General features: G+C 40.8%; 1 protein-coding gene across 1 annotated transcript in view; it reads left to right on the top strand.

Moving 5' to 3' along the window:
• GIGYF2 (GRB10 interacting GYF protein 2) overlaps positions 1-18,515 on the top strand; it is a 123,814-nt gene that overhangs the window by 71,632 nt on the left and 33,667 nt on the right. Inside the window, 6 exon segments of the mRNA XM_006015982.3 lie at positions 8,030-8,209; positions 17,007-17,218; positions 17,311-17,461; positions 17,552-17,749; positions 18,378-18,513; position 18,515. The exon segment at position 18,515 is cut by the window's right edge and continues 51 nt beyond it. Coding sequence (XP_006016044.1) covers positions 8,030-8,209; positions 17,007-17,218; positions 17,311-17,461; positions 17,552-17,749; positions 18,378-18,513; position 18,515 — 878 coding nt within the window.

Below are 18,515 nucleotides of genomic sequence, written 5' to 3' on the forward strand. Positions count from 1 at the left end.
GAAGTTAATTCCACTTTTGTATTACCGGAGTACAGAATAGTCCTCTTGGGGTTTCAGAGTTAACTGGCATTGCTAGGATGTAACCAACTAGTTTGGTTTCGTCATTGTCTAAAACCTGTATACTTCATGGCGGAATGAACCCTAATTCTCCAGCAAGGTTACTAAAATTCTGTAGGAGCTTCACTTATCTAGATATATATCTAGATATATTATTTATATATATATAGATATAAATAAAAGTTTAACTTAATACAAACAGCACAGAAGTGTCTGTGGTGTTTATTTTCACATTAGTTTCAGTCAGTTTAATGCTGTACTCACTTAAATATTTACTGTACATTTTTGTACTGACAGTGCATGTGCAGTTAAGGGAGGAGATGTTTTAGTTCATTGGATAGCCTTGTGTCTGGATGCTTATGTTGCAGCTATGACCAGCGAAATACTTGATGTTTTAAACACTGTTGGTTTCGACTTTAACACCCCATTGAGGTGGATGAGGGCAGTGGATATAGCAGGAGTGTTGTCTCAGGAGAAATAGCAAGGTTCTCCCTAAATTTATGCTTGATTCACATTTCAAGATATAATTTGTATCTGTGAGAGCTGCTTAGGCTTTTTAGCCTAAAAATGAAAACTTTGTTTCTGGAGCACAGTTCATGAATTCCAGGGCAGCAGTTGTTGCTCTTAAATATTGAAGAGGAAAGGAGAAGAATTAATAAGGAAGTTATGATTTTTAAATGGAAATATATCCAGATGTGTATTTAAAATTATAATTTACAGAAAGACTTAAGGTAAATGGCTGGGCAGGAAAGAAAGGAGATTGTATGCATTTCAGCAAGCTTTTTAAGCTTGCTTAAAAGATTCCTTATTGATTTTAAGCTTTTGACTGGATCAATATGAATGCTACTTTAATGCCTCTTATAGTACAGTATACTCAGAGGTGTGTGCTGAACCATTACGGCACCATTTCAGCCATAGTCATTGATTATGAATTGATTTTTGAGTGGTCCCCGCTGCCTGGTTTAAGGCATTAGAAAAACTTTATTAAGAAACTTTAAATGTCATCTCAAGATTACTTTCACTAGCCCACTCATCTTTAACTTGCCATTTTCTTAACTGCTGCCCTATCTTGTGTGCTGCACACTATCACAGTCACCTGTAGGAGATGCCTAATATTTTGCCTAGCAGTACAGTTCATGAGCAGTGACACAGGCATGACTTTTCTAAATAACTGTTTTCAGAAGAACAGGGCATGACTATTCTAGTTTATTGTATGGCTCTTCTTTCATGGGCACACTCAGTTTTCCATTGGTACATTCCTGAAAGTGACTTTAGTCGCAAGTTTGTTTTCATTAGAAGAGGAATAAGTTCCGTAAACCTGAGTTTGGAGCAGATCTTTAAGTTCTACATACGTTACTGAGAGAGCTGAAGGTAAATTCTCTTTGGGTCCTCAAAATGTAAAAGCTAGAGAGCTATTAATTTTCTCCCATCAGTAGCAACAGCTGGGTTACCTTGGCTTCAGTCATATGCATCTGTTTGCAGAGCACAGCCAAGGTTCTCTGTAAAACCATAAATGGATCTTAGTACTCTTTTGAGTTGGTTCCGAGTAATGGAGTTTCAGTTGCCGTATGATATTCCTTGGCTCTGAAACGCAACCGTAGGCATTATTACTTAAGTTTATATTTGAGAAAAATTCCAGAAATGTCTTGTTAAAGGTTTTATTCCATTGGGAATTTACAAAAACAAAAGATCTCTTTAAGATTTTTTTTCTGTGCTCTGAAAACAATTTCATTTAGTTTTTTTTAGCAAGTTAAAACTGCACTGTTGGAAATAACTTTGCCAAAAAAGTAATGGCACTTTATCATGTACTTACCAGTGTCTTTGGAGATTTTGTCAGCTTTCAGGGTAAAGGGAGGTCTTGTGGTCCAAAAAGTAGACTGGACTAATCTTATGTACTGCTCCCAGTACAGGCAAGAGAACTTTTTCCACAACTGTAGTTTGTAGAGATCTCTTCTTTAAAATGGGTTTTCATATCTCATTCCTCTGTTTATAATCCAGGGGGGGTTGGTTTTCATCTGAAGCTGATATGATTGGTCATTTTGTCTGCAGGGGGGCCAATTAGTTCTGTTCGTGTGGAAAAGAATGCTGGTTTGTTAGAAGAGCTTTCTTGACCCAACACAAACCCTAGCAGCTATGGAGAAATCCTCAAGAACTTACTTGGAAAAGGGGTGCATTTTTCCTCCTAATCAGGATCGGTTTTTAGGTTTGCATAATCTTACTTAAGGTTTTATTTGGAAGTTCAAAGGGACAAAATTCCTCAGGAAAAGCTGAATGGAAAAGTTTTTCTTCAACTGCTCATAATGTGAATATTTTTTCCCTTGCTGCTTAAGCAGCATAAAGCAGGATTTACATAGGTGCAGACTGAACACCTTGTATCTAAAGCATTCTTGGTCCTGAGTTCCTTCTCTCATTTTCTGTCTTCCACCTGAGTCGTGGTGTTGGCAGAGGGGTGGGTGTCACTGTCCATGCAGCCAGGTTACAGTTACTGGCACTGGTATACGATTTAGCCTAATGCAAGTCAGGAGGTAGAAGTTTGGCTATTTGTGTTTCACCTCTTCATCACTCCTTCCTGAAAGAATTTATTCAATAGGAGTTTCCTTGGGCCTAGGATTGAAACCTTGTAACAAAGAAGATGCTGTGTTTGGAAAATGCGATTGACTACAGACAGTAAAGTAAACCTTTTCATTTTCACTTTAACTTTTTTCTGCGTCCTTCAGATATCCAAGTAGCTGGTAAGTGAGAGCCATTTTTAGCAGAAAATATGCCAGAAGTATTTCACTTCCAGCACCACTAAAATGAAGTTCAGTATTTCACATTTTTTCATAGTTAGCTGCTGATGCGAGGACTTTGATCGAACGTCAGACGTAAGAGGATCTGAAAAACAAAGGCTGTGATTGTTTGCAATAAAACTACTGAAGGCCTGCTGGGAAAATTATTAATGTAGACTTTCCTACTTAGCAAATGAAATCCCTCTCGTGGTTTTCTTTCTTTCTTTAAAAAAACCAAAAACCCAAAATACAAAACATTAATTCTTTGCTTCATTAGTACAGAACATTTTAATACATGTTCAGGCACAGCACCATAAACTGTGATAGGCATATTGCAGCCTTCAGAGCCAGGGAAAGTAATCTAGCACAAGGGGACACCCATCACTCAAATGTGTAGTGAATGTGATTTGTCCTTGACCCCACCCTAAAAGGTGTAGCAGGGTTGCATTTTCGCTACAGCCTCTGTTACCCATTATGACAAGCTGTTTTTGTTTTAACTGTAAGAAGCCATGTCTTGTATTGTAGGAAGATTATGGTTCTTGGCCATGTTTGATCTAAACCTGCCGAGTGACTTGAGAGCCTAATACATGCAGTAGCTTAAGGTATACTTTTCTACTGAGATAAATATGGAAAGTAGACCTGCTACATTGTTTTTGTTTGGTTGGTTACCTTTTGTTAATTTTTGTGCATACAATGCCAGCTGATCACATCAGCAAAGTTTGCATCGATGCCACCATATGTTTGTGAATTTAGTGGAAGAAATAGAGAACCATGAAAGTCAGGAATCTTGGCAGAAAATTAGTTGGAATGTAGTTGAATTGTAGTGTTTAGAAAGAAAAGTTATGGAGAGAAAAAGGAACTAAGGTTGACATCTATGGACAAGCTACAGTACTTAATGTTTCAAGTTGGTAGTTGGGATCAGGGGTTCTGTTAGCATTGTGGGGATGTAAGGCTGGAAGGGACCTCAAAGGGTCATCTAGTCCAGCCTGCTGCTCAAGGCAGGAGCATCCTTGACTAAACCATCCCAGCCAAGTGTCTGTCCAATATCATCTAAAAAATTTCCGGGTCTAGAAGTTCCACAGCTTCTCTAGGTAGCCTGTTCCAATGCTTGACCACCCTTGTAGCCAGAAAGTTCCTCCTAACTGCCCCTACTCAGTGTGGCACTATGTTGTTTGTTTTTCAGTATGTCTCTGGCAGGGGTGGGTAGTTATTTTGGCTGGTAGGCTACTTAATGAGTTTTGGTGAGCTGTTGAGGGCCACACACACACAGTCTTTCAGAAGATATCTTTTTAACAAATTATAGATAAAAACAAATTATATACTAAAAATCAAACATCAACTGTAACATTTTAATTTTATTTCAAAAAATATTTTTGTTTTGATTTAGTTTTTTTTAGTTACAGTAGTTTATAGAGAGGGATTGCATAATAGCGCAAAATAAAGTCTTACTCTTGCATATTGTGTGTGTGTCGGGGGGGGCTGCTCCCACACCACTCTACATGAGACCAAGCCCTGCCTCCTGCCCAAGGGCAGCCTCCAACTCCAGCTCCCAGCCACCCACAGCTGGTTGCTCATTGTGCCAGGTGGCTGAATGAGTGGGAGGCAGCTGGAAGTTAGAGCTGGAGCCCTGTGCACTGGGGCAGGAGTCACCCGGCTTGTGGTGCCTAGCACTTGTCCCCAAGGCCACTGCCACTTTGCACATCACCTGTTGCTTGGAACAGCGCAGCAGGGGCAGGAGGAAAAGGAGCCATTGCAGGTGAGGGGAGTCAAGCTGTCCCTGGGTGGAAGCAATAGCACCAGGAAGCTGTGCATGCTGGCCAGGGCTGGAGAGGTGCTGTAGGTGGGCTCAGGGCAAGAGCAGGTGGGAGCACAGCGCAGGCTGCCCCAGGTGGAAGTGGGTGAGACTCGGCCCCATGCTGTGTCCCGGGGAAGGCCACATGAGCAATTGTGGATGCAGTCATTTGGTTGGTTGGATCTTGCCTACCCCTGGTGTATGGTGGAAGTATGTCTCACAGCACTGGGGGTTTTTTTGGTTTTTGTTTTGTTTTTCTAAGCAAGAGCAATATAGTTGACAAAAATCTCTCTCTTCTTTGGGAAGAATAAAGTCTGTACATTTTGTGAAAAGAAAATATTCTGACAACATGAAAAACAATTCATGTTGTTTGCCCTTCCAGTAGAAAATCCTGTGTATAAACAAACTATCAAAAGGATATATCCCAGAATTTCCCTCTTGCTCTTTGAGGTTAGTCAGTTTGCAACTCCAAATTGCACAGCCATAGACTTTGGCTGATTGCCTTTTTGCTCTTTCTGAAGTTTTCCATAAACACTATTGCTGGCTTTTGGACAAGCTTGAGCACAGTTGCCCTTTTACTGTTGCTTCTCCTCAGGAAGTCCAGTCAATTAGTCCAAGGCAAAACCATAGATTGCATTTCATTCTTTTTATCCAAGTAAAGCTATGGCCAAACGCTGATTGCTAAACTAAGTAACTTCAGCCCGCTAAGTCTGGGAGCTGTATATATATTCAGTTTACTTAATACAGTATAACCTCATACATCTGGCATCCTTGGGACCTAGCACCTGCCAGAAATGTGAAAATTCCAGATTTTTGAAACACAAGGAAAGTGCATAGCCTGGCACTGCCCACCTGGCTGGATGGGGGGCGGAGAGGGGGGGGAGCTTGCACATGGCAGCTGCCATCGCCATCCACCACCCCGTGCCGCCACTTCACAACACTGGTCAAAAAAAGGTTGAAAACCCCTGATGTAGTATATTTTTTAAATGTGCTGGATTTTTGAGAATTCCAGAATTTTGAAAACTGGCTTTATGAGGTTATACTGTATATTGGAATAATCTGAACTCAGTAGGAACTCCCCAGCATTTTTATGCTGGATCCTTATTAGGCCATGGTTTGGGAACATCAGTATTGCCACTATTAAGATTTTTATTTGATCCGTTACTGGATTTTCACAAAGGGACAGGGGTTCTCATTTTGATACAGATTGGCAGAAGATCACTTTAACCGAAACGTTAGCCCTTATGTGCATCTTTAAATTATGAAGCCTGTCATTCCCTGTTGAGAGAGATGAATGAGCATTTCTCTACTGTGTATAATACTTCTGAATAAGATGTTTCCACACCCTCAGATAGCCACGGTGCAGGAAATTCACGAGTGTGGAATACACATCTTCTCATTTTCATTTCCCAGTGTTTGCAGCCATTTTGGGGAACAGTAGTGAGCAGTTTCTCCTTCCATGCTGTGCATAGTTATTTTCAGTTTACCTATATTTGGCAATCTAAAATTAAAGGGAGATCTTTTCTAACTCAGGATTACCTGCTGGAATATTTCCTGCTGGAATATACCTGCTGGAATGTTTGTTTCCAAATTCTCCATAACAGCTAAAAAACAAACAAACAAACAAAACCAGATAGAGTATCTGAAAGATGAAATTGTTGTTGCTGCAAGGAGGTCTCAGTGAGGATGAGGAACTTTGCCCATTATTCCCAGCCAGGGGTAGAAGTTCAGAAACTCATCAGCATGTTTGAGTTGGTGTCCTTCATGATGCTACCAAAGACTCTTGAATAAGAGTTTGTTCCTCAATATTCAGCAAGTACAGCATGTTTCTTTGGCTAAAGACCCATCAGAAGGAACTCCCAAGTATTTTCATCTTAAATCTTGTTTCTGCTCATTTTTAAGAATATGTCCACATTGTATTTAAAAAAAAAAAAAAAAAAAAAAAAGTAACTTAAATGGCTAACCCAAGTCAGAGTGAAAATAGAAGTCAAAACAAGGAAAGCGTTATTTTGTTTTCCTGTGCATTTTAAGTGAATATATTCTTAGTACAGATTAAAGCCAGTTGAGAATCTGATCTCTTAAAAATCTGGTAGAATTTTGCTAGTTTCTTCTTTAAGCTTGGCCTCAGTTACCTTTCTTCCCACAGCCAGATCAACAGGATAATGTAGATGCAGCATTTTTTGTTTTGTTTGTCAGTTCTGGCTAAATTCCTACTAAGACTGGTATATCTGAATGGTGTGTGCTTAAACTGCCAAATAGCAAAATAATTTACAAATAATGCTGTTAAGTGCCTCAAACTTTGTTGCGTGAGCTCCTGGTGCATTTATAAGTATGATAGAATGTTCAGTTATTTCTTTTTTTTCTTATTTTACCGTAGTCTTTTTTTTCTCCTGTATGTGTATATTTTTTCATAGAATTCTTCTCTCCCTCCAGTCTGTTGGCTTTTTTCTTTTGTGTGTCCTTTTATTCTTTCCCTCATATTTTCTCTATTCTTTCCTGGTTGTCTTCCTGTCGTCTTTGCTTCATCCCTGTCCCTGCCTTCCCCACCCCCTTAAACAAAAATCTCCCTTTCTCATAGCCTTCTCCTACACGGGGTCTTCATAAAGTCCTTGTGCACTTTTAAACTTTGTTTCTGTCATACCTACAACCTATCTGTAAACAGCATTTAAAAGCAAATTTCCTAAAGTTTTAGGACAACCGCAGTACACGATGCTAGACTTGGTAAGTAATAATGATTTTTTTCTTAAATAACATGGAGCTCTGTGCCACTACGCTCTGTATGTATGACAGTTCCTGAATGACATTTTCCCAGAGAAGTGGATAGGCAGAGGTGGACCAATTGCTTGGCCACCTCATTCACCTGACCTGTTGCCGTTGGACTTCTTTTTATGGGGACATGTTAAAAGTGTAGTTTACTTGTCAAAACCACGTTCTTTGGTGGAACTTGGGGCTAGGATCACCGGTGCAATTAGTGCAGTAACTCAAGAGCAACTGGGAAAGATTTTCAAGGAATTGGAAGATCGGATCGAGCACTGTATCATGATGGATGGTGGTTATGTTGAAGTCTAGCATTGTGTACTGTAGTTTTCCTAAAACTTTAGGAAATTTGCTTTTAAATGCCATTCATAGATTGTTTCTGTCATACCTACAACCTAATTTATTAAAGTTTAAAAGTGCACAGGGTCTTTATGAAGACCCTGTTTAATAGGTTTGGACACAACTTCATAGCTGAGCATGTCCTATCTTCCAGGATCACAGGCAACCACATATGTAAAGCTTTATGTAAACTTCATTGTTCATTTAGAATCCACCTCATTGCTTATCTTTGGGTGACTGCATGTGTAATGGTTGCATTGTATTTCCAGGTTCTCAGAGACTGGGCTGTGTTCATTTTCATATGTTTTCTTTGCAGTGAGACCAAATTTTGAGGAAGGTGGGACAACAGCAACAGGGAGGAAACATGAGTTTATACGCTCTGAGAGCGAAAACTGGCGCATCTTCAGGGAAGAACAAAATGGGGAAGAAGATGATGGAGGCTGGCGATTGGCAGGGTCACGAAGGGATGGTGAGAGGTGGCGCCCTCACAGTCCAGGTGAGAGGAAATCCGGGGAGGAAAGTCCAATACAGTGCTTGGGGGTGGAGAGTGATATGTGTGTGAGGACCAGAGGACAAAAGGAGCTAGAATGTGTGGCTGTTCGTTCAAAACCAATGACAAGAATTTGTTTTTAAAAAAACAAACAAAAAACACCAGTGCTTTCACTGCACTAATCATTTGGATTAAGGGAACCTTGCATTTTCTTCAGGTATGCAGTAGCTAAATTCCACTGTGCCTGAGATCAGATTTGTTTGTATAGTATTGTCCATTGGGGCCTTGGTTCTACCTTGGGCCACCTTGGCTGACATGTAAGGGCAAAAAGAGTGGAACCACAAACCTCCTTCCATTTCTCCTTCCCAGCTACAGCAGTGAGACAGGACCTTGCAAGATTCCAAGTCCATGAGGCTGTAGTTAGTTTTAATCTCATTCAAAATGTGATTTGTAAAGAAGCCTCCTTACCTATTTCATATGATTAGTTCTTGTCAGGGAGAGAGGGAAAGGAAAAACATTGTGGCAAATCATTTTCCATCAACTAACATAATGGGCCTGAAACACTAGGGTTAGCAAGAGCCTTGTGGCTGAATGCCACCCCCAGAGCAGACTGCATCACCCCAATGCACAGGTGAAGCAGAAAAAATAGGAAAAGCACAGGTCAGAGTTAGAGATGATGAAGGAAAAGAAATGCTTCTATATAAGGGCAAGCCCACATTGTTCACTCAAGGAGCAGCTTTGATAGATATGCACTGTATACAACAGTATCAGCAAAGGCATTTGCATTAATTTATAGAACTACTAAAAGCTTGGGTCCATGGGGTGCAGCATGAAACTGCCATGGAACTGGAGTGGACAGATGCCACAGCATCACCTTGTTTGCATCACTATTCTGTGCATTTTCTGTGGTGCTGAGCAGAAACCCTTCCTACTACCATTTCTTGAGCCTGGAACAGTATTTAATTAAATGCCCCCTTGGTCATGTTGGCTCTACCTGGGGACAGTTAGACCTCGTGTCCTGGATCTGGTCCCCTTCTCACAGATCTGAGAAGCATAGGTCAGGTTCCATGTTTGCATCACTGTCTAGACCAGAGGTGCTCAACCCCCAGCTTGTGGGCCAGATCTGGCCCTTGGAATAGTGTCATTTGGCCTTTGGGGCTCTATACTGACAGTTTCTTATTTGAGGTGATAGGGCCTTTCAGTTTGAAGGCACGGTGTTTCATTACTACTGTATTCAAGGGTTTGAGAGTGCTGAGGATATATATACATCATCCCCATTACAGAAAAGTCCTAGAGGTAACAGCTGTAACAGAGGCAACAGGTACACCTTTACTTGAGAAGGAGCCACATTAGAACTTGCCTGGAGCAGCTCCTGAGTTTGGGAACTGTCTTGTCTTCCTTCCACCAGGCTTGGCTTGATACCTTTTTTGAACAAATAAATATTGGATATAATTACCTGTGGCTCTCCATTCGCTCCCATGTCCCCTGCTTCTCCATCCCAGCTGAAGTATTTTCACTGATGCCTTTTTGGCTGACTGGCTGATAAGTTAGATGCAGCAAAAGGCATCAATGATCTGGGACTGGGTTCTGCCCTTATTCAGCCAGCTAAGCCTTCTAGCAAACAACTATAAATTGTTAATCCATTTGGAGATACTAGTTTATAGGAGTATTAATTAATTTCACATTAGAATTTACCTACTTAAGAACAGATCTAAAGATGAGGGTCTTTACTTAGTTGAGTTTACATGCAGCTACAGGTGACCTTATGTAATGCTGTTTGCCTCACTTAGCCTTTATCGCCTCTAGTTTTATCTCGGGATTTTCACAGTGAAATAAACGCAAAGCGTGTACTACATCCACATCTTGTAGAATGGATGTGGTGGCTGGAACCCAAAAGAAAAAGACCATTAGAGCAGATGGCGCAACAATCATGCACTACATAAACAAGAAAGGGAATGCCTGCCCCTTGTCCCAGTGCCAAGAAACCACTGATAATCTTGGTGCCATCAAAATGGAGTAATACCAATGGCCCTTCACTTCTCAGAAGGGAACAGCAATTTATCAGACTATTAAGCAGACTGTTAATGACCAACTGGGAATAGCCATTACTTGAATTAATCACAGAAGTGATGTTCCATCAGTTGGCACCCCCTTATAATATCCTTATTTACCACTGTAGACGCTGCAGCCTTTCCCTTGAGCAACAGCGTAATGCATGGGCGGGCAATCATTTTGGCTGGAGGGCCACTTAATGAGTGACCTGTCAAAGGCTGACTCTCTCTGTCTCCTCCCTCCAGAACCCAGCCAGAGCTGTAGTTCACCAAGAGCCCCAGAGCTCAGCTGTGGATGCAAGTGGGGACTTCCACCGCAGTGGGTAGGCAGCAATGCCAGCTGTGGGCACAGCCAAGAGGTTCTAGATCCCCAACACTGAACCTGCTGGCAATGTCACAGCTAGCACTGCCACCCACCCAACACAGCAGAAGTTCCTGCCTGGGTCCACAGCTGACACTGCTGGCAGGTTCCAGGTCAGGGCTCTGGGCAGGAGCTTCCATCACACTAGGAGGGTGGAGACATCAGCAGGTTCTGCATCAGGGCTCCTGAACCTGTCAGTGGTGTCCACAGCTGATGCCGCTGCCTGCTTGCTGTGATGGAAGCCTCTGCCTGGGTTCACAGCTGCTGCTGCTGCTGCACAAAGAGCTGATGCTGCTTGGCAGAATCAGTCCTGCCCATGGGCCAGATCCAGTGAGTTGGCAGTGGTCTTCCCACAGGCTGGATTGACTCTGTTGGCAGATTGGATCTCGTCCATCTTTGATCTAATGTCACTATCAGATGCTTTTCTCCTGCAAAACCTAGGTAGAATGGAGTAGAATAATTTCCTTGAATCCTAAGGTAATTTGCAAAATGAAAATGATAAAAACAAAGCCAAAATTATTCTGTTAAGTCTTTTTTGGCTGAAACAGGTCTGACACTCAGTCCAATTTCTGATGCTAACTCAGCTCCCAAACCACCTGAATCTGATCTCTTATTGGCATGCCTACCTAGACCTGAAATCACTGCAAGGCAGCAGTGTGGCATTAATTCACTGATTTGGTCAAACACTAGATGTTGAACTCAGTTGTTAGGTCAGATGCTGGGCTGGAGGAAACCAGCGCTACAATTGCTCTTGTGCTAATGAAGCTGGAATGCTTCATTCCTACCACCCTCAAAGGATGCTGCTTGCCAGCCACCACCACCAGGATTCGTGCTGATGTGCTCCAGTTCCATACCCTACAATAACTGGTTCCTTTAGATGTTAGCAGTATAGCTCCCAAAACCCACCTCTCACTGCTGCTGTGAAGTGTCCCATGCACCGCCCTTGCTGGAGTAAGTGCTTGCGGGAGTAAGTGCCCACCTTGCGGGAGTAAGTGCTCTCCGCCTTATTCCCTCCCTCACCATGAGGGGCCTCGATTTGTTTCTCCCCCAACACCTCTTCCCTCCGCCACATTCCTTCCCCTCCATAGACTTGCCTGTAGAAGCTGCTCTCCATGCTGCCTGGCTGTATTCTTGACCACGTGTATGCCTGTGGCTGCACACATGCACACAGCTCCCCCTGCATCTCATTCCTGGCAGCCCCAAGCAGAACCCCTTGTAGGTAGAATGCTGCCTGCCTTCAAGGGGAACCCTGCTGTTTCCTGAGGGAACCCAGGCATCTGGGGGCCCTGGCCTCTGGGGAGAGGGAACCCAGGTGTCCAGAATCCTAGCCAGAAGGCATGATTATCGGTAAACATTATTGGCTACAACAGCCAAAAAAAAAGCCGTTCATGTCATGTCCCGTTTTATTGGTGCCGATCCAATAGACAGCCAATATATTGCTGCACCTCTAGTAACTCTTCTCTTTTGTTACTCTTTTCTCCCCTCTGTCAAACTGCTGTCAGATGGTGGTAAGGGTTAGCAATGCCTGAGGCTAGATTCTAATGTATTAACAGATGTTTACTGTTTCCTGGGGTCAAGATAGGGTAGAGTTCCTAATTATGGAGAAGATCCTTATCTTTTCCTCATGTCGGACATGACTGATTAGACACACTGTGCTCTTCTGTTATACAGTTCGAATAGTGTTATAGCTACTGAAACAGTGCCTCGTGATGATCACATGTGAGATGTTACCTAGGACAAAAGTGCATCAGGAATGCAAGTCTATCTAGTATATTCTGGTTCAGTTTACAAAGGAGTGTATAGAGATCTTGCACAAGTTTTTAAAATAGATGTTTGTGTGTGTAAGATGAATGTTAGCAGATAAACTCTCTATAGTTCAGTAGATGACCCAAATATATAGTTGACTGGAATTTCCAACAGGCAGTAAGCAATCTACCATTACAGATACAAAACCTATGTCTTAATACCATGAAAGCCTGTTCTTGGATTTCTCTGGAAAGCTCAACTAGATTTGTGTTGAAAGTGCCAAATTCATGAGATGGAAGCGGAGTGAATTAACAATTAAATTATGCTGACCTTTCAGTTCATTTAATTGTTTTTTCTTTAATCATAGGTAGAGTATGGGGGGTGGTAATGGTGGCTTTTTTCTTTTTCTTTTCTTTTCTTTTTTTTTTTTTAAACTCTTTTGCATTAAGCAGTCGGTGTAATTTTAAGCTGGTTTGGCTTATAGTGGTTTTGTTTACCCATCATTGTCAATAGGGGTGGTTACCAACCATATGTACTGCTTAAATAGATAAAACTCTACCAAAAACTGAACTATGTCTATCTGTTTGGACCTTCTTTAAGAATTGGCTTTGTATATCCCACATAACTAAAATGCACGTTACTGACTGATCTATAATTTGAGAACAGTTTTGAAAAGTGTAGTTATTGACCATATTCATATGAATGTTATGCATGGAACTTTTCTGCTGTGCAAAATAATATTCAACAGTCCTAGTTTATTTTTTCTGTTTTAGTAAGCAATGGGTATTTGCAGTCCAGCAGACTCTTCCTGTTTTCTAATCTTTTGAACCCTCTTGTTTTTGAAACATCTTTTTCTTTTGCTAGTAGTTACTATAGTAGTCCTATGGCCTGTTTGTCTTATAGCCTGTTCCTTCTATACACCTCTTTCCTAGGTATTTGAACTAGAATGAAAGACACTGTTGTTAAAGCAGTGATTGAGTAGATGTAGCTTTTCATCTTCTCCCTGATATCTGTTTCTTACCATCTGAAGTTGTCCCTTTGATGATCTTTTGTCATCGAAGACTTCCATGTCATCCTTGTCCGAAATGGATATGTGTAGTTCTGTCTTGGAGTTAGCCAAGGTGAAGCAGGGATGAATGTGTCCTGCTAGTTATAAATGAGAGGCTAAAATAGGTGTCTTTCTGATGCCTCTTAAAGGTTAAGATCTCAGTTCTGAGCCCCCCTCAATTTGACCTGTACCTGATATAACACATCAGAAACTTCATGCTCAGAGCTTATTTCAGTTTGCATTTGTTCATTCACTGAGTTGGTAACAGACCACTTTACAAGCTGCTCATGTTTGAGGCTGCCCTTTCCTGGGAATGGAAATTTAAATCCACTACACTGCTGCTGGAGTTCTGACACCAACAGCAGTCTCCTTCATAGACCAACCATATACAACACTATTTTTCTTCTGTGTTTTGATTTAGTATGACATGAACTTACCTGCTGTGCAAGAATGACAGCAACATAAGAAAATGTTGGGGAGAAGTGCTGGGTTTTCTGCCTCTTCTGTCAGTATGTTTCTATGTGCTGAAGCAGATTTGTCTGCTGAGAAGTGATTCTTCCATGCTTGGCTTATTCAGTGCAGAAATATTACTTGACCCATATAATTTTGAAAAACCCACCCTTATCATGGCCTCAGATGCTTTGGGTTGCCTATGCTATCTATAAAAAAGTCTGTTCATAGTGCTGAATTCAGTGATTGATTCTAAGTTCAAATTTAATTTTTTTTCTTCCTCTCCAGATTACATTTAACATTTATGCATGCCCATCCATTATAGGATAAAACTCCACCTTCTTCAGTGGCTCTAATTCTTTTATTCATAAGATTGATAAATAGTCTTTAAATCAATTTTCATTTTGTCAATCATATAGTAATGTTACGAGACATGGAGATGAGTTGCAAGTACTTGTGGCTGACCCTTCATTATCTGTATTGCTTAAAGACAACATGGTAGTTTGTTTTTACCTAAGCTTTTTCCCTAAAATAGCTTTGTGTTTTCCCTTGATTTGCCACATTAATTTACTGGAATTTTTTTTTTCTGCAAGTCTGTCTGGAGAGACTACACTGAATGGTTTGCACATGGAAATGGCTCTTGGCTGCTTTTTAAGCAGAAGCCTTTTTCACAGTCATCCTACATTTACTAACTACTTTTGGGATGCAGTTTAGCCTTTCTACTATAAATCAGTTAGACTTTTTGTATGAGTACTTTGCTATGGCATTTCTAATGTTGGAGTATGTATGGGACTTCGTATTGATTCCATATTTCTGTCGAATACGGTCTGTTTTTCGTTTTTGAAAATTATACTAATTGTGGAAAACCAATAGACTGGCTGAAGGTTCTACATACATCCTCAGTGCTGTTCTCTTCATCTCAAAGATGGACTCAAAGTTTAGGGAGACCCATGTTCAACTCAGATATGAATTTCATATGCATTATATGCCCATTAGCAGGAAATCTGTAAAGGCAGGTCTTGGAGGGGCAAGGAGTTGTTTGTATTCTCTGTTGAGCCATGTATTCCCCAACCTTATGCCTAATGTATTTGTATACCATGTCTCTCTATTTTGAGGCATTGATTGTGGGTCCGTAACTAAGAATAGTGAACCTTTGTCAGATGATAATAAAAAATACAGCTCATCTTCCATTAAACTAGAGCCTGTAATTGAACCCAGGCTTATCAGTAGCTTGGTTGTTATGGTATTCACCCAAGATGTACAAGAGCCAGGTTCAAGTTTCTCCTCTGTCCATCCTGCATCATCCAGGCTGGCTGTGCAGTACAGGTTTCTCACTCCCGTTTAGACCAGAAATTCTGTACCTAGCGCTGAGATGCTTCTTACAGTGACATTTATTTGAAACTGGCATGAGTGTATTCCAAAGTTTAGGTTTGGAAGAACTGACTTCAAAATAAAAAAGTTTAGTTTTATTCAAAAAACCCTCATCAAGATTTGTAGGGCTAACTCCTCTTCAAGATATATATTTGAAAAAGAGAAAAATGCTGGTTACTGGAGTTCTTTGAAACATATTGACATCATTATTCCACACTTGCTAAATTTGTTTCTTCCTTAAGGATTTGTTCATATTTTATTCTAGATTGAAGGATTCTACAGGAATGGGTCTGAGAGCTTTAAGAACTATTTTAAAACAGAGTACCAAAATAACATAGAAGGCACAGACTTATTTCATTCTTTGCATGTGCGCCTACTCTGAAGTATGCATCAGTATGTTAACATTTTTGCATGTTGTCTAATTTGATTTTTATTATGATACAAGTACAAGTATATTAAGCTATAACTTTGTTTTAAATAGTATGAAAAATAGGTATGTATAAAATACCTGAATCCGTATTGGGAATTTATTTTCCTTTCCTTTGTTTTCTTTTTTTGGGGGCGTCAAAATGTAAATTTAGCAGCTCCATATTTAATATTTTCAAGCAGGCAACATTATTTTTGCATTAAATTGCTTGGATTTATAAACCATTTTTCTTCCTCAGCAGTAATAGCACATAGTTTGGGCAATTTTGAAACACTAAGGTGAAGTGAAAGGAGTGATCTCACAAGGTCCCTTCCACCTCTAAACTTCTGTGAATTTGTGAATAGAGGGATAAGTTTTTTCCTTTGATTACTGTTTCTGGTAGTCCTTGTAAAGAGGACAGCTATACATTAATTTTCATCATGATGCCTGCATATTTATAATAGATAAAGATGTTTTTAATCAAAGTTACAAATTGCTGGGTTCTACAGAATGCAGCTAATATTAGAAATATTAAAACTGTAGGATCTGCTTGCTTTTTCCTGACCATAGTTTTCTCTTCTCTTTTATATTAAGATAGATTATTTTCAAATAGCTAAAAAGGCCACCTAAAACTTCCTTCTAATAACACTCTTCTCATTATTATTGTATCACAAAGTCCTGGTCAAGTTATGCAGGGTACCCGGGGTGTTATGAGAGAGAGGTGGGTAGCTTCATTAATGTTGGCTAAAAGCTTAACAGATTTTATGAGCATGCTCAGAAACAAATTTTCAATTCTTGTTTAATTTTTTTTTGCATTTGCCCTTTCTCCCACATCAACGTTTCACTAGCCCATGACTCAAAAACTGACATTTAAGGAATTCAAGGCTGCCTACTTCCACCAAAATAATCAACTTTGCAGGGTGGGAAGAGAAAAGCACAGAAAGTTTCATTCCAAGAAACAAATGTTGCAAAAGCTAATTAAAAGTACATGATTTTTTGTCATTTTAAACTTTATCAGTCACTTATGACCCATTTAAAAAGTTTTAATGCTGAATCAAATTAACCCTTAGTTTTGTAGCTCTCATTTGGTTCTTGGTTGGGTTTCAGTACCTGTAGCTCTTTTCTGGGGTCAGTGTTTTTAATAATAGTAGCAGGGCTTCAGTTCTGTGGAGGGCAATATTCAAAGAACTCCAGTTCCTGGTAAATTATCAGTTTTTTCTTTTATGATGCCTGTTTTCAGGCGTACTGTACCCTGTAGTGGCTTTCTGAATTTGTCACTGTTTGTCCTCTTTTTCCCTACCCCTTCACCCTTCCAAGTAAGTTATCACTCCTTGGGACTGTCTTGTAAAGTTACTTTCCCCCCACCTTAGACGGCCCTCGTTCTGCAGGCTGGCGAGAACATATGGAGCGACGACGAAGGTTTGAATTTGATTTCCGAGAACGGGATGAGGAGCGGGGTTATCGGCGAGTGCGGTGTGGCAGTGGCAGCATGGAGGATGACAGCCTCCCAGAATGGTGCTTAGAAGATGCAGAAGAAGAAATGGGAACATTTGACTCATCTGGGGCCTTCCTCTCGTTAAAGGTCAGAAACCAATTTTGACCCTCCATACAGAGTGAATAGATTCCCTGTTATAGTCAGCAGTATGTAATTATTTGTATTAATTTTGATGGTAGAAGGTTCAGAAGGAACCAATTCCTGAAGAACAGGAAATGGATTTCCGACCTGTGGAGGAAGGGGAAGAACATTCAGACTCTGAAGGCAGCCATAATGAAGAAGCCAAAGAACTTGAAAAGTCAGTCAAGAAGGAGGATAAGGTAGCAGCAGGTAATTAAGATTTTTCAAGAATCCATTGTATATTGCAATCCAATACATTTCAACCTCATAAATAAATTTAAAATCATTCAATATTTACAGAAGCAGTGGAAGATACTGTCAAAGAATCTGTACCATCCGCAAGGTCAGGTACACCACCAAAACCCCAGCCTCAAGAATCTCTGCAGACCAGCCTGTTTGAAAGGAAGGAAGAATGTGCCCCAGAGAGGACTGAAAGAGCAGAAGATAAAGAAAATAGAACAGAAAACACACCACCAGCCAAAGTGCCTGGTAAAGAAGGTAATAAACTGTGATAGGCTTTTGGAGGGATCCCTGTGAGGAGGAGTGGTTAAATAGTCTTCACAATGATGCTAATACGTGAAGCAGAAAACTTAAGGGCTCATCAGCTGCTCTCGCCAGTGCTTCCAGTATTGGTGAGGGTATCTTTGTATAGCAGACTAGCACAGGGGTAAGCAAACCCCGGCATGGGTGCCAATGTGTGGCGCGCACAGGCATTTTGCTTGGCACCCCCATCTTGGGCAGATGGTGCGGAAGGGGCTGGGGGTAAACTGACACAACAAGGATCAGGCCCCTTGCAGCTCTTCTATCATCCACCCCTAGCATGCCAACATCTTAAAAGTCAAGGTTGTGGGAGTTTTGGCACTCTACCCAAAAATGTTGCTGACCCGTGCTGTAGCATGATATAGAATACCAGCTATCTCTGGTACCAGAAACAGAAGATCCATTATCCAGACTATTCTTAAATATGCTGCTGACTGCAGCAGAGATGTACGAACAGATTGGCTGGGAGATTCTGGGAGATACAATTTGTTTGCTTAAACTATTTGAATGTCAGGTTTTTAGAGGCTGTTCCTAAATGTCAGACTAATTCATGATCTCTTTTTTTTTTTTTCCTATCCTTTTACAGATATGGCTCCTGCTGCCCAGCCTATGCCCCAGATTCCTCCAGCTGCACCTTCTCCAGTTCACCATTCTCCTCCTATTTCTAATCCAAGTCCTGCTATAAGGCCTGTTCAAACATCTGTCACAGCTGCTCCTGGGCTGA

Source organism: Alligator sinensis, unplaced genomic scaffold (assembly GCF_000455745.1).
Source record: "Alligator sinensis unplaced genomic scaffold, ASM45574v1 scaffold237_1, whole genome shotgun sequence".
NCBI classification, from domain to species: Eukaryota; Metazoa; Chordata; order Crocodylia; family Alligatoridae; genus Alligator; species Alligator sinensis.